Below are 16841 nucleotides of genomic sequence, written 5' to 3'. Positions count from 1 at the left end.
CCTCGGCGCCGCCGCCTCGCCTCGCCTCGCGTCTCTGTTTCCACCTTTTTTTTTTTTAACTTTTTGCTCCAAGCCAGCGACAAATCCCCGGATCTGGCGTCAGCGAGGAAGGATACGGTGGCTGCGAGGACGTACACGCCGGATCCGGGCCAGCACAACCACCAGATGGGGGCCGCGGCGGCTGGACACCTTCGAGGTGCTGCCACGGGCAGGAGAATATCGCTGCAGACCCCAAGCTGCCGTCCACCACGAGGTGCTGCTACGGGTAGGAGGAGCTGCTGCCGCACACCACTAAGTGATGCTACGGGCAGGCGGAGGTGTGACCACGACGACGTACCAGACAAGGTACCTGCTCCCTGTCCAATTTCTAGCAATCCATTTTTTTGTGTTAGTACTATGATTAGTGATGGCAAGGAGTGCTGTGGTTTTCTCTAGAGTATTGTACCATTTGTGATGGCAAGGAGTAATCTGTAGCTGCAGCAGTAAATCATTAGGAAAGCTGGGCAAATCTGTAGCTTTTGCTCTAGAGTACTGCTCAAGGAGTACAAACTGCAACTACTCCAGCAGTACTCCCTGTATTGTGTTATTGTGTAGACAGGATTTAGATGTGCTGTACTCCTGCCCACTGTCAAATGATCCTCTAAATCATGTAGACAGAACTAGGAGTACTTGTCGAGGGAAATGATGATGGTGGTAAATGATCCTCTAAATCCTGCCCATTGCCAAATGATCATCTAAATCCTGTCCACCGTTAAATGTTGATGGTAACCACCTTGCTTGTTACTCCTTGCTGGAGTACTGTTAACTGAAAATACAGAAGAAACAAACAAAATGCATTTGAAGTGGCGTGTCGTGGCCGTGCTGGGATGGTCGGTCGATACCGCGCCGATCCGGTTCGACGGGGTCGTCGACGACGTGCTGTGGGAACAGGAGACCGGGATCTGGTCCCGGCAGTCCGGGGCATGCTGCTGCTGCTCGTGCAGCAGAGCGACGGCCGCATCGGCTCGTCCGGGGAGAGTTGCGTCGACCTGGTGGGCAGGTGAAGTCGTTCGACGGCATGTAAGAGTTCTTCGTCCACTTCGACTACCCCAACGCAGAGTACGCCCTCATCCCATCTCATCTCCTGCTTAACTGTTTTGCTTCTTTTAATTATTCAGTGCTTTCATTTCACACGTATTGAATTATGCAATACTCCATGTGAAAATGGAATGGAGGGAGTACTAAATTTAGGATCATTTTTTCAATTCCTGCCAACAAGTGTGAATTATACTGACATGTCCTGAACTCTTTTGCTGGTCAGGAGAGGCGCAGTGAATGAGAATGTTGGCTTAGAAATTCAGAACATCCAAGAAGTGGTCGGGGAACTGGTTTTGGTAAGTGAACACGGTACAAAGTTAGTTCGGTTTATGATTTCGACGTGGTTTAATGTCATGAACCATCTGTTTTGTTTTTGTAATATCTTTTTTTCCTATCTAACAAGAGGTTATTATTGTTCATTGCCCTGTATCGGATGGTTATGCAGTAAGCCAGTAACATGCTTTTGTGAACAAGCAAACATTGATGTTTAGATCCTTTACAACAGTACATGTAATTATCATTTCACTCATTTGAAATTCCACACACCCAGTTCATATATATGAGGGTATCTTGAGAAGATCAGTTCTGCCACTGCTGTTGTTGGAGACAGAATTGGATGAGCTCTTCCTTTGTATCATCTTTCTTATACTGATTAGTGAATAGTTGTTGCTGCTTTTAGCCCTCGTTTCCGTGAGAACTTGTTCAGAGTGTAGAAAAGAAAATTATGTGGCTATAGAAGCATATATGCCATTCAGTAAAACACCAAAGAAAAATAACTTTGAAATCTATATATTTATTGATTGTGCACCTATTCCATCTGCCAAGTAACTTCTGTGGGGTCATCCTGATCAGAAGTTTATCCACCCAAAGAAAAATTAATTTTATCCGAACTTCATTTCATTTATTATGTTCTCTCACATTTTTTCATTGTATTAATACATGAGGATTTTTTTTGTTTCTCTTGTTTATTTTGAAAGTGAGTACCAGTTTTGAATAGGCATTATCTTTGACCATTTGATAGTGAGTTGAAAGAATATTTCTCATTTCCAAGTTCCTCGCTACCCCCACTCCTGTTTGAAGATTGTCTATTCCTTTTGTGAATTCTCTTCATGTCCTGAAGAGGAGGTTTCTGGACCCTATTATGCTTCATGTCCTTTATTCAAAAATTATTTTGATGCCTGGCTGATTAGTGCTGAATCAGATCTAGCACAGAATCACATTTTACAGCATTGCCATTATGAGTATGTTTATACAGTTGTTGAGTACCTTTAATTGAATCAGCGGATTGTCTCGTCTACCCTTTGTGTATTAGTTATCCTTCCATTCCTTATGGTGTTTTGATTGAATAGAAGCAGATCAGGAGCCTTTGTTGTTGGTCCGCTCTAATCCCAACCCTTTGTATGATATTTTTGTCATCTAGATTTTCATAGATGGTTATGTTGTATGTTCATATTCATATGTTGGCTCGGAGATCCCTTTTGTGGCTTCTACTTTATCATGAAGATTGTTGACAAGGATTGAGAAGACATAATTGCTTACTAATTAGATATCCATAGATGGTTATGTTGTATGTTCATATTCATATGTTGGCTCGCAGATCCCTTTTCTGGCTTCTACTTTATCATGAAGATTGTCGACAAGGATTGATAAGAGATAATTGCTTACTAATTGCTCGTGTGTTTTTCATCTCAGTGCTTCTCGGTGCCCTTCATAAAGAACTTTCTCCCCGGGTTGTCAATCAAATCTCCAGTTGGAAATATCAGTCTACAGGCCCGTCTGATAAAATTAACCTTTAACAATCAACTGGATGATTAGCTGCTCCATCATGCTACATACGCCTCTTTGTTGAGTGTTTTTCCCCGTTTTCTTGGAGAGTGCTACCTTTGCAATGGTTTGGCCATAAATCTGTTGTCCGCACAAGTAGTACTGCTAATTTGCCCTTTTTAATGACGATTTATGCTTTCCGTACGCAAGTATTTTATTTGCAGTTTTGCATTAGCCAAATACTGAACTTCAGTGGGAGACATTCACTGTTTTTCAGATCTGATGGAAAAACAAAAAATATGCCGCCAATCGGCGTAATTTTATAACCGTTCTCGTCATCTGAGTAACATCAGAAATGGCTAATCTGACCGGTTTTGCTGCTTGTGTAGAACCGACGACAAGCTTGTTGGCGGACATGTGGCAGGATCGGTGAACATCCTCTACATGTACAACACCAGCTCAGGTAATTATTAGAACCCTGTCAGTTAGTTAAGCTCTTGTGATCATTGAAAGGGAGGGGGGATTAAGATGTTTCCATCAACAACCATTTATTGGTCGAGTGGACTCAGAACTGGATTTGTACTGACAAATCAGGGTTGGCATCATGATAACAAGCATGGTCACCTTAAGTCTCAACTCTGAGCCTCCTCTTGGAAAAAATGCCCGCATTCCAAACAAGTCCATTTACAAACTCTAAGCCTCCTCTATGAGCACCAAGTAGACACTCTCTTTGCTATGTTTTGGCACAAAGAGCCAGACATCAAGTACTATGTGTGCACAATCAACAAGACATTTGCCAAACCAGGCCAGCACATGGTATGCTCAAATGCACAGCCTATTCAATGTTTACTAACTTCAAAATTTAGCAAGTTGTATCTCCATACTACACAACTCCCACTTTTTATTGTTTTTTTAACAGAAAAGACGCTCATTTATTCTAACCGAGTATCTGTGCTTTTAACCTTATCTTTTCAACACCACTACTAATGCTTTAATGCCATCTGCACACTGTATATGAAAATGATTAATTTGCCTTGTGTAAGCCCAATTTTTTTTCATCGTCATTCTTTACCACTCTCATACTTAGTTATACTCAATCAGATTCATTGAACTCGCTTTTACAATATTACTTGTTTTTCTTAGAGCTCTATAATCTACTGTAGTCGACCATTCAATTACAAACACATCTATTTTTAGTTCTTCATCTTCCTTTACTACTTCACTCTTTTCATGAGCTTCACCAGTCATTTTACAGAATATAAAATGTTGTTTTCTTATGCATTTTAATTACCTTTACAGCTGTAACTTTGTGATGATACAAACGAAAGTTGCACATATTTTCCTATTTATACTATTGTTCTATCCATGCTTAAAATATAACAAATCATGTTCTGTTCATACTACTTAACAGTCAGCAGTTTACTTATCTTACAAATACCAATTATATTCCCTTTCTCACTGTGTACCAGATAGATCAACACCTGATCTGTTGTTATTTTTCTCCTACCACTTATGAAATTTCTACTTTATCTTTTCTAGCTTACCATTTTTTTCATTCGTTTCTTCTCTGTTCATACACTAAGCCGTACATACTCAAATCATCAATTGCACACCAGAAATATTGTCTTCTCTTTGCTCTTTCATGAGCCATTTTACTTGACCATTCAGAATGTTGGGTCCTCAAGACGTGTGAATAACAGTACTTTGCTAACACCATTAATATCATTAATATCCATAGAACACGCTCTTATCTTTCATATCACACAACAATTTCTGTCCAGTAAATAACTTACTTTCTTCTACCAGTATTTTCAGGTTAACTATACTGAAGAGAACTTGCAGGACTCCATTGATCCAAACAATGATACACTCATGGTCAGACTTGCAGACGGCTATCTGCTCGCCGAATGTTGCATCATGCTAGGAATTGACAAAAGAGCCACTATAACCACCAACTGGCCTGAGTTTCGTCGCCGCGCCAACATTCGCGAGGGAAACATCTGTGCATTTCGTTTCAGGATAATTTCAAAGTGCCGCCTGGTCCTCACCGTGCACCTTCTATAGATGCACCATCGAAGACGATGCAGCCCCTGTGTCAATATAATTTAGCACTAAGTACTCCTAATTATGTTACATCCTGTGATAACCTATCGGTTACTTTTGGGTCCTCTTATCACATCTTTTCAAGACACTAAACCTACGCTGCTGCTTATGTTAAGTGCACTATTGTCAGTTAAATGTTTCATGTTCAGATCCATAATGAGTTTTCATGTTCAGATTCATAATGAGCTTTCTCTGTAAAGTATATATTTCTATTTTTTCTGCTAAGTTTCTTAGTTAAAGCAATCATCCCAAATGCTAATTAGAATAGAAAAAAGTGTTAAAGGGGCGAGTACAACCAGGCACCGCTCAGCTTCCCCTCAAGAGGCGCGCCACGGGCGCGCCCCAACACCTAGTAAAATGTCTGTGTTCCATGACATGGTTGCAGGGAGAAGAGGCCAGGGAGGTTGGACAGCCTAAGGGCGCAGTGCATGACCCAGTTCAAGAATGATTTTTGTTCAAGTCGTCCACATGGTCATCGACACGTAAACTGCAGAAAGGATTTTTTTTTGTATGGTAATACGTGTCTCATTTATATAGAATAAAGATCAAGTTACAAGGCACGTAAGCACCGACCATACATGACTGAAAAGATAGGAAAATCCTATACAAAATACCAGCGCCTGTCCCTTTCCTTCGACACCACCGAAGCGGCGACCAAAAGGTAAGAAGACAGATCACCTCTTCGCCCAAGCTCGACGCGGCTCCATCGCTGATCAGCAGCTTTACAGACCTCCAAAGTAGTTTGCCAAAAGCAAAACCATAGCCGTTGAAAGAATCAGACCGGGGCAACATGTCCCCGGACACACCATCGAACTTCAGAACTGACACCCTCGCATGACGACGACGTCGGAGAAGGAAACCAGAACTGCCCGCCTTCGACCACAGACCCAACACAAGATACTCCATCTTCCAGCTGTCACTTGCGTAGACAACCGCCTGCGCGTACTCCTGAACGGCAAAACCTCCCTGCTCCACCATGACGTCGGAGACAACGCCACAGCAATGGGGACAGAGCAGAAGGAGAGACACACCTGATGGAGTCGCCGCCGCCGCCTCGCCGACACCATCCATGAACCCTAACGCTGTCGATCTGAGGGATCGACAGAGACACGATGCCATCAACTCCGAGACGCCGCCATGAAAGACATCGCCGGTGTGGGAGTGGGGTTGATGCAGATTTATTCGTCTGGACGCCGCTCCCACCACCCCAACGACGCACCACGACCTACAAATCCAAAACCTAACTACAGAACGGAGGAACGGGGTCCCCCTTCCCTCCTGCCGCCGGAGCAGCGGCCGAAGGAAGAGGGGGCCAGCGCACCGGCCGGTGAAGATCGGAGGAAAAGAGTCGCCTCGCCCTAGTCGCCTGGTGGCGGCGGCTAGGGTGGGAAAACAGATGAGCACTGCAGAAAGGATTACCTGGCCTCTGTCCGTACGTCAGTTGGGTCCAAAAGCCTGTATGCTAGTAGTTTCTACCGAGAGAAATCTACATGCATGTAACAACGTGTGCGTCAAACAACAGGACAATGGACCACCACCGGGGTCATGAAATCTGCTGCCCTTGGATCTGAGCTGCAGGGTCGCCATTAAGTGAACTCGGCCGGGAATGACGTTTCGACACGCTTCCGCACGCTTCGACGCTCTGCGCGACGCCGCTGCGGCGCGGTGGTCGGCGCGGTTCGCCGCCGATCTCAAATCGGTGGCGCGCCCTAAATTCCACCATGGCGTGGTGGTGGTGCACCCGCACACTTCGAAGATATCCCTGGTCGACGAGCGCGGGTACACGGTGGACAGGCGATCGGGAGGCGGGTGTGTTTTGAGCCCAGGGGCCACGGTCGCGTTCCCCTGCCACATTGCGTACATCGAGGAGATCATCACCGGCCGGGGGTTGCATCGGGGGGCGGCGACAGAGAAATTGGGGATGGTGGGGGAGCAATTAAGGCGGAGAGAAGTTTCATATTAAAATCAGGTCAGACGCCACCGCACTCCACCTTCCCCTCCCCGCCTACCCCATCTTCCTCCCTGGTCGTCCGAGCGTGCGACGGAGATGGTGGAGATCAGCGAGGAGAAGATGCGCAGGTTTGCGGGCAGGGATGCGCGCATGCGGATCCGCTTGAGGGAGATCGGGGCGTGGTACTTGAGCAAGCGCGAGATGTATGCGGAGGCAGAAGCAATCGTGGAGAATCTGACGGAGATGGAGGAGAGATCTCTGTTTGGGCGAGGTGGGCGCAAGCACCCGCTGCAGGTGCTAATGTGGGCGGCGGATCAGGCGGATTCGCCCGTGAGGGCGGTGGCGAGGAAGTGGGTGGCCTTCACCATCTTCGCGACCGCAAATCTTGCCCCCGCCATGAGGGGATCGGCGCTCCACCCACGGGAGGGGGTGCTAGCCCTCCCTGCTCCAGGGACGGCTATGGTCCCGATCGTGATCTGCGAGGATCTGGTGGATCAGGCACCGCAGGAGGCGACGGGGGTGCGGCGTCGCTCCGCCCGCCTTGCCACGGCTTCATCAACCCCGGAGGACCCAACGCCTCGTCGCTCAGCTCGCCTCACCGGGAACAGAGTCTGAATTCCCCACTAGCTGGCAACCGTTTCTGGGTGCTAGCTAGTGAGGATTCAGATGATGTTTCTGATGAGGAATCAGACAGTTCAGGTATGAATCATCGACCTTCTTCTATGTACCTGGCTTGCACCTATGATGATAGGGAGGGTCGGGGAGAAATTGATATTCAACGTCGAATTAGACGTGCTAATCGTAGATTGAAGAAAAGGATGAATGATTATGTTTAGAGTCTCTTGCTTAGAAAGGGAAAAAATACATATGACACAGTGCAGAGTGGGTTGATTCATGTAGATTCACCTAATTGGGGGGAATTATATAAACAAAAAATGAATATGGCGCTTATCAAAATTAGGGATAAGATACCCAAGGTTTGGGATCTCCCTAGAATCCCTGAATATTTGTCAGATATTGATAATGTGTGTGAGGTTGCTGAAATTGCTAATAGCAAGGGTATTGAGAGAGACACACTTGGGTGTGCCGACTTTTTGCCTGATAATGACATGAAAATGGATAATATTCCGGTGAATGCCAGTTTGGAAGAAGCTATGACAGAATTTCAGGTTTGTTTTTCTGAAGAAGGATCAGGTGTTGGGGGGAAGCAGGTGACAGTAGGGACCAGTGTGAGGGGAGAGAAAGTGGACCAGATGGGCCTGGGTCAAGGGTGGCCCAATAATGGGTGGCTCCAAGGAAGCCCGGATGCTAACAGTGGAGACGGGGCCATATATAAGGGGGGGGATCCCAACCTTCGTCCCCGATCCCGATTTCCTCCACCTCCCAAACCCTAGAAGGATCTTGGCGGCGGACAGTGAAGAAGAAAAGGTGGTGGAAGGAGGTTTATCCTGGGGAGAAGAAGAAGACATGGCTGGCAGGCAAGAGAGTTGGAGACCAAGGCCTGGAAGGGGAAATTATCAAGGAGGGAGAGGTAATTTTCATGGCAGATCTGAGCATTTTGGAAGGGGTTTCAACAGGCAGGATGAGAGGGATGTGGATGGATATGGTTGGAGAAACAGAGAGGGGGTCTTCAGAGGAGGATCTGGGACCAATAGTAGTGGCTCTGGTGGGGATGGAAACTCTGCTGGAAGTGGAAGAGAAGGAGATAATAAGTTTGGCAGATTTGCTACAGATAGAGGGGGGAATCAACATGAGAAATTTCAGGTTGGGAGGAATGAAACTAGACAGGAAAGTGGTTCTGGGATTGCTGCAGGTCTGGGGATTCAGGGGGGGCCAGTCCAGATGGCAGGTGGTTTCCCTGTGATGAGCAACAACAATTTTCCTCAGCTTGTGCCGGTGGGGATGGGGCTGGGACAGTTTGGTCTTGTGCCTCAAGAACAATTGGCACAGCAGTATCAATTCTTACTGTCCAACATGCCAAAACAAGAGACTCTGATGCAACAGGCAAATTCCAGAGTGGAAGGACAAAAGGAAACAGCAAAGAAGAAGGAGATTGGAAATCCAAAAGAGCTCTTTTGTGTGGAATGTAAGGAACAAGGACATGTGAAGAGTGATTGCAAAAATAAGGTTTTCTGTGTGGTGTGCCAAAGACCAACTCATAATACTAAGGAATGCACCATTCTAAAACAACCTAAGCCAGTGGCTAAATATGTAGGGTATGGAGCCAGGGGCTTGGGTTGTCTGCTGGTACAGAACACCAAGGAAATTGTTGCTGCTGAGCACATCAATCCTATGGCCCTGGTGACTGTACATGAGGGACAGTTAAATGATACCACAGTGGCTTATGGCTTCAGCAAGATGTTTGACTGGGGGTGGACTTGGAGAGAAAAGTTTCAGAGTCCTACTACCTTTCTTATGAGATTTCCTAGTAAAGCCAAATTGGTGGAGCTGAAAAACTTTGGCAAATTCACCTTGCTGGGTACTGGTGCAATGGTTGAGGTTGATTTCTGGAGTCCAGATGACAGGGCTAAGGGGAAGCTACATTCAGTCTGGATAAAAATGTGGGGGGTTCCTGACAATTTGAGACATTATCTGGGAGTTTGTGAGATTGGTTCAGCTTTGGGGCCAGTGGTTGAAGTGGATGTTGAGCATATTCACTCTAGGGAGGACATAAGAGTGAAAGTGGGGGTTAGAGATTTGCATAAGGTTCCTGCTGGCACAGAAATCACTACCAAGGACCTGTTGTTGTATGATATAGGCTTTGAGTTCGATTCAGTTGCTAAACAAGGTTGGTACAAGTTTGAGGAGGGAAACAAAAGAAAAATCTTTGATTATCTGGATTTAGAGAGCTATGGTGCACAAAGGGAGAAGGAGGTGCAGAAAAAGAGTAAACAATCTGAACATACAAAGTCATTGGTCAGCCTAGGGAGTTTGGAATTAAAGCAGTATGAGCAGGTGGTTCTGGAAACAGGGGAAGTGCCCCAGAAAAATGAGTTGGTCAAGGACAAGGCAGAGGTGGGGACTGTTGGAGAAAGACAAGGAGAAGAAGAAAGTTTAAAAGCTAGATTGCAGAAAGCAGAGGAGTTGGCAGCAAGGCAGACTGCTCAACTAATGTTGGAGGAAAAAAAGAGAAAGGAAATGGATATTATTAGGAAATCATTAGAGAGGGAAGTCAAGAGACAGCATGAACTTCTGCAGATTAATTTGAAGGTTAATGAAGATGTGAGAGGATCTCAATCAGGGGAAAAACAACTTGGGAGTGAAGATGAGAAGGAGAATTCAGGAGAAGGAGCTGTAGCAGAAGACAATAAGGAAAGTGGGGGAGGAATGTCAGAGCTGGAACTAATGGAACATGAAGTGGGCTCGGGATATATAGAGCCTGTGGATTATACTGCAAGTCAGGAAACTGAGTCTTTTGAGACCAAAATTAAAAAGGCTGGTATAGGAGAGCTGGAATCTCAAGATGAGGAAGAACTGAGAAGATGCATCAGACTGAAAGGCAAGGAAGATAAAAAGATCACTGATCTGGCTAAAGAGAGAGTGGCACAGAAGAACAACTATGGTGAGTATTTTTCTTCTGATGTCATATCCAGGCCTAATGATATTTTACAGCAGATTGCTGAGGAGGTTGGTGTTAGTTTAGGGTCTAAACCTGATATTTTTAATTACAATCTGGAATTAATTAAAATGGCTGAACAAGCCAGAAATGATATGTGGCTGACTGAACATAATAATAAACAGGAGAAAAACCACATGCCTGAGGAGCATGACTTTATTGATACTAGAGAATATTCTCTATTAGATTTGTTAGAAGATGAAGATATTGAGAAAGAGGAAGATGAGAATGAGGAGTGGGAATTAGTGAAGGGTCTTTTTTCATCAAAAAGAGTTAAGAAAAAGGGCAAAACTACCAGAGGTTCTGGAGTTAAAATGGCCTCTGTTGTCAAAAATTTAGAATATTCAGATAAGAAGAAAAAGAAAAAAAAGATGAGGGGCATTTTTTGGAATATGAGAGGTTTTGGGGGTGATATCAAGAAAAGATTTTAAAGAGAAATGATCATGGATATGAAAGTCGATTTCCTGGGGCTGCAGGAGACCATGAGACAGCAATTTTCCAGAAATGAATTACAACAGGTTTGTGCAGGAAGGGATTTTCATTGGCATTTCACCCCAGCTAGGGGGAAATCTGGTGGCCTCCTACTAGGTGTAAGTTATACCACACTAGATATAATATCTCAGGATGAGGGGGATTATCACATTAAAATGACAGTCCAAGATATTGATAAAAGGTTCATTTGGGACCTGGTGTTGATATATGGGGAGGCACAACCAGAGAGGAAAGCTTTGTTCCTGGCTGAGCTATCCAGAGTTTTTCAAAAATCTATAAACCTTATCTTAATTGGAGGGGACTTTAACATTATTAGGAAAGCTAGTGAAAAAAATAAACTAGGATCCCCTGGACATTGGAGTTTTCTTTTCAATGCCATTTTGGAACAAGCTGGGGTGAGAGAATTGGATATGAATGGGAGGAAATTTACATGGGGTAATTGTATGCAGAATCCCACATTTGAGAAGCTAGATAGAATTCTATGTAGCACTGATTGGGAAGAGGTGTATCCCTTAGCCCATGTAACTGCTCTAACTAGGGAGAAATCAGATCATACCCCTCTTTATTTGGATTCTAGGGACTTCCAAAAAACTGAACCAATTTTCAGATTTGAAAATGCATGGTTCAAGAGGGAAGGGATTGATGAAATTGTTCAGAAAGTTTGGACTGATTCTTCCATTAAAGGAGACAATATAGACAGGTTGCTGGGGAAATTTAGAATGTTAAGACCCAAGCTTAAAGGGTGGAATAGAAATATGAATGCTTGGTATGTAGAGTTAAAGAAAGATATTTTGCTCAAACTAGATATCATTGATAAAAATTGTGAGGTCAATGGCCTTACAGCTGCTGATAGAAAAGAACAGATTGAGTTGAGGGCCCAGCTTGATAGACTGCTTAAACAAGAAGAAGATAAATGGAAACAGAGAGCCAAAACTAATGAATTGTTAGAGGGAGACAGTAATACTAAATTCTTTCATGCTAAAGCAAATGGGAGGCTTAGGAGGAATAAAATTTCTAGATTAGAACAAGAGGAGGGGGTGATAGAAGGAGATAAAAATTTGATGGAGTATATCACTACTTTCTATAAAAACCTATTTGGTCACCCTAATAATTCCTCTGTTTCCTTAAATATTGATAATCCTGCTAGGATTCCAATGGAATATGCTAATTTGCTGGTGGAAGAATTCTCTTTGGAGGAGATTAAAAAGATAGTATTTAAAATGGCACACAATAAATCTCCTGGGCCAGATGGCTTCACGGCAGAATTCTACCAACACTATTGGGAGTTGGTGAAATTTGATTTAAAAACTCTACTGGATGATTTTGCCAGTAGAAAAATTGATATCAGTAGACTAAACTATGGCATCATAACTCTGGTCCCAAAAGGGACCGGTGCTAACCAAATTCAGAAGTTCAGGCCTATTTGTTTACTAAATGTGTGTTTTAAAATCATAACCAAAGTCTTAATGAATAGACTAAATTTGGTAGCTGCTAAGGTCATCTCCCCTGTACAAACTGCCTTTGTCAAGGGCAGGTACATCATGGAGGGGGTCCTGATCTTGCATGAGGCTTTGAATAGCATTAAAAAAATAAACAAAGTGCTGTGCTCTTAAAAATTGACTTTGAAAAGGCCTATGCTAAAATCAAATGGTCCTTTTTATTCCAAATGCTTAGACTGAAAGGGTTTCCAGACAAATGGGTTGACTGGGTCATGGAAACAATTAGAGGAGGGAAGGTTTGTGTTAAAGTTAATGAAAATTTAGGAAAATACTTTTGCTCCTATAAAGGCCTGAGACAAGGGGATTCTTTATCTCCCTTAAATTTTGATTTGGCTGCTGATGCTTTAGCAATTATGTTGGATAAGGCTAGAGAGAGTGGACTAGTTAAAGGAGTTTTGGGTGAATATACAATTAATGGGGTAAACATGTTGCAGTATGCAGATGACACTATTTCTGATACAAGATGATATGGACAGTGCACAAAACTTGAAATATATTCTATGTTTGTTTGAACAAATGTCCGGTCTGAAGATTAATTTTCATAAAAGTGAACTTTTTTTATTTGGTGCGGCGATTGATAAGAGAGATGAATATGCAAAAATATTTACCTGCCCTGTGGGTGCTTTACCCATGAAATACTTAGGGCTACCGGTTGATAAAAATAGAATCGGAAATAAACATTGGAAGCCCCCTGAAACTAAGATGGAGAAAAAATGTGAAACTTGGCAAGGGAGACTGTTAGCTAGTGCAGGGAGAGTTACTTTGATTCAATCTGCCCTGACAGGCATACCTTACTTTATGATGTCCTTTTATGGGCTCCCGGTGGGGGCTGAGAAACGCATGGATTTCTTTAGAGCTAGATTATTATGGCAAGAAGATGATCAAAAGAGGAAATACCATTTGGTGAAATGGTCTGAGGTTTGCAGGCCAAAAAATATGGGGGACCTGGGGATTCAAAATTTAGCCTATATGAATAAAGCTTTGCTATGTAAGTGGTGGTGGAAATTATATACGCCCGAGGGGCTGTGGCAAAATATAGTTTTAGAAAAATATGCTAAAAATAAAAGTGTGGGCAATATTTTGGCCAAACAGGGTGATTCACAGTTCTGGAAGGGGATACTGAAACACAGAGATCGTTTTGTCTCTCTGTGTAAGTTTAAAATTGGAAACGGCAGAAGAGCTCGTTTCTGGGAAGATTGGTGGATCGGTAGTGCCCCTCTTAAAAAGAACTTTCCTAGATTATATGATTTATGCTTTGATAAAAGGAAGACGGTTAAAGAAGTCTTTGATAATGGATTAGACAATGTCCAGTTTAGGAGAACTTTGCTGGGAGATGCAAAAGAACTGCGGGGGCATATTAAAGAAGCCTGTACCGAGGTAACTTTGAATGAGGAGACGAATGAGATTAAATGGACCCTTGATAAGAAGGGGGTCTATACAGTAAAGTCTTTTTATAGGCATCTGATTGAAAACGGTGTCAAGTATCCACACCTATATATGTGGAAGATTAAAATGCCACCTAGAATCAAGGTGTTCATGTGGTTGGCCCTTAGGGGGAGTATTCTCACAAAAGATAATTTGATTCGTAGGGGGTGGAAGGGAGATGATAAATGCCCCTTCTGCGGAAAAAAAGAGGACATAAATCATCTTTTTTTGAACTGTTCGGTTGCTATATTATTATGGAACATATTAAAATGTGCCTTTAATCTTAAGGACATTCCGGACACACTAGATGGTGTCATGAAAACCTGGGTTAATACCTTTGGCAAAGATGAAAAAAATCTAGTCATGATAGGAGTTTCAGCGATCTGTTGGACTATTTGGAAACTTAGGAATAGTGTTATTTTTTATAACAATAGGGTGAATGATCCCTGTGTCCCTGTGTCCTTGCTTATTAAAAATCTAAATGACTGGAATATTTTGCAGACAAATCCCGTAAGAAGTAGGTTGATGGAGGCTGGAGTGAAGCTAGTAAGTGAGGTGGCGGAAGAAATATTCAAGGCGGCATATGGGTGGCGCCTGAAGATTGGGAGGATCGAAGGATAGAAGATGCCCTCTCTGCTGCGATGGATATGGCTTCAACCTTCTCATGCCGGCTTCGCTTCCATTTTGCTGATGTTTCGGACTAAGTGGATGTCCCTATAATATTGAACTTGCTATTATCCTGGTTATTTCCTTTGTAGTCTCTGTTCTTATAACAGAGTGGGTCGTCGTTCTGGGGCTAGATCCTCGTTTCTAGACCTTGGAACACTCTTTCCAGGTTCCTTTCCTGCTATATTTGGGGGTTCGGAGAGGGGAAGGGATGGCTTCTCCTCCTTCCCCAATTTGGCAGTAGGACGGATCAACTGGAAAGGGTGGAATCTTTTGTTGGGGGTGTTGCGTCTCTTTTTTCTTTTGTTTTGTAACAAGACTTGGTGATTTCTGTTAATGGAAATCGGAGAGGGAGCTCTCTTTTATCAATAAAAAAAAAAACAACGTGTGCGTCCAAGCAAAGGACTCCAGCATGTACACGTTTTTCTTAGGAAAGGTTAATTGGCCTGCATGCCTAATTGGCCGGTTGTAATTAAACAAGAGTTGGTTCGGTTAGGATTTTTAGAAGAAGGTAGTACAAGTCGGTTCTGATCGGTCTGGCCGGCTGGCCGGATGGACTAGTATTTATAGCTATTACATCGGATCGTTAGAGGGGCAGTTTTAGTTTTATCTGGGTTGTCGAACAAAGGCTGGCAAGCCGGGGTATCTCCCCGTAGCGAGTTAATTCGTGTGAATCTGTCAAAGAGCTTTAATTATTGCTTTGTGTTTTTGGCAAGGGATTAGAGACGCCATCTCTAGTTTGCTGCTGATCCGGGAGGATCGTCCATGTACTTCCTTTTTTGGGTGTGCGTGTTGTTTCTGTGGTGATTGCATTTATAAGATCGCGAGCGCCACTTCGTTCCTAGTGACACCGTACCGTGAAAGATTGGACAGATTATTCGCGCCATCGTTTTTTCTGTCGACGGTCGCATCATTGCATCCTAGCATTTCCGTACTCACCGTCGTTTGTGAACTTGATGCAGGGCAGTGTGTTTGCCTTTTGTTTTTTGTTCAAAACCTTGGGACAAACTTGGTTTGTGCTCCTTGATGGTGTCTGTCTACTTGTGTGCTCCTTGTTTGCAAATTGGTTGATTCAGGTGGGAGCAACTATATATCCCCTTGTACTTTTGGGTCAAAATGACTGCTTGTGTCCCTATATATCAAAGTGAAACGTAAAGTCTGGGTTAGGCTCTAATTTCTCCCTGATCAATAATTATGGCCCTATTGTTTCTTTCTAAACCAGAAATTACTAATGCGTTAATTCATCTGTTAAAAACAACTCTCTCTCGCTTCCTCTGGGCACTTTCAGTTGTTCATTGAACAAACCATACGATAAATGCGCACAAGAAAAATACCTTTTCTGCCATGTGGGTCACTACTTGAAGTTTAGACCTACATCCCTATTAGATTACGGGACCTAACATAGCATTCGAAGCCACCAAATTAATTTGACTCTCCTCTTTAGGTCTGGAACCGAGTCATCACCATCACCTCCTCCCCTCCTCCCAGCATGAGCATAACTCCCCATCACTGCGAACTACTACTTCCTTATAATCCATGTGTCACAGATCTGTCAGCTCTCTCCTCCGCACCACACAGAGGCCATATGGATTTGTTGTCTCACGCCAGCACGGCGGTACCATATCCCAACCCATGTCGTCGAGTTCCACAGTCTCGTGCTTTTCCGTCACCGCCAAAAGGCTCCTCCCCGCTGCTCGTGTTGGGGAACGCAGTAATTTCAAAAAATTTCCTACGCACACGCAAGATCATGGTGATGCATAGCAACGAGAGGGGAGAGTATTGTCTACGTACCCTCGTAGACCGTAAGCGGAAGCATTATGACAACGCGGTTGATGTAGTCGTACGTCTTCACGATCCGACAGATCCAAGTACCGAACGCACGGCACCTCCGAGTTCAGCTCACATTCAGCTCGATGACGATCCCCGGACTCCGATCCAGCAAAGTGTCGGGGATGAGTTCCGTCAGCACGACGGCGTGGTGACGATGATGATGCTCTACCGGCGCAGGGCTTGGCCTAAACTCCGTGACGATATGACCGAGGTGGAATATGGTGGAGGGGGGCACCGCACACGGCTAAGAAACGATCACGTAGATCAACTTGTGTGTTCTAGGGTGCCCCCTGCCCCCGTATATAAAGGAGCAAGGGGGGTGCGGCCGGCCCTAGGAGGAGGCGCGCCGGAGGAGTCCTACTCCCACCGGGAGTAGGACTCCCCCCTTTCCCTAGTTGGACTAGGACTTGGGGGGAAG

General features: G+C 44.1%; 1 protein-coding gene across 4 annotated transcripts; it reads left to right on the top strand.

The window, feature by feature from the left end:
- Positions 1–6: 6 nt before the first annotated feature.
- Positions 7–5098, top strand: LOC119316018. 4 transcript variants are annotated; one of them, XR_005152822.1, is made up of 5 exons: positions 7–345; positions 818–1098; positions 1301–1373; positions 3231–3304; positions 4648–5098. XR_005152822.1 is itself a non-coding variant. In XM_037590431.1 (4 exons), exons 1-4 carry the CDS (start codon positions 299–301, stop codon positions 4763–4765), a joined length of 312 nt encoding a protein of 103 aa, XP_037446328.1. In that variant the 5' UTR covers positions 7–298; the 3' UTR covers positions 4766–5098. The 4 variants fall into 4 exon arrangements, 2 of the variants coding, with proteins under 2 accessions (XP_037446328.1, XP_037446321.1); XR_005152821.1 differs by having other exon boundaries at positions 1301–3304; XM_037590431.1 differs by lacking the exon at positions 818–1098.
- Positions 5099–16841: the final 11743 nt, after the last annotated feature.

This window comes from Triticum dicoccoides, chromosome 1B, assembly GCF_002162155.2.
Source record: "Triticum dicoccoides isolate Atlit2015 ecotype Zavitan chromosome 1B, WEW_v2.0, whole genome shotgun sequence".
Taxonomy (NCBI): Eukaryota; Viridiplantae; Streptophyta; class Magnoliopsida; order Poales; family Poaceae; genus Triticum; species Triticum dicoccoides.
This window is presented reverse-complemented; position numbering and strand designations above follow the sequence as displayed.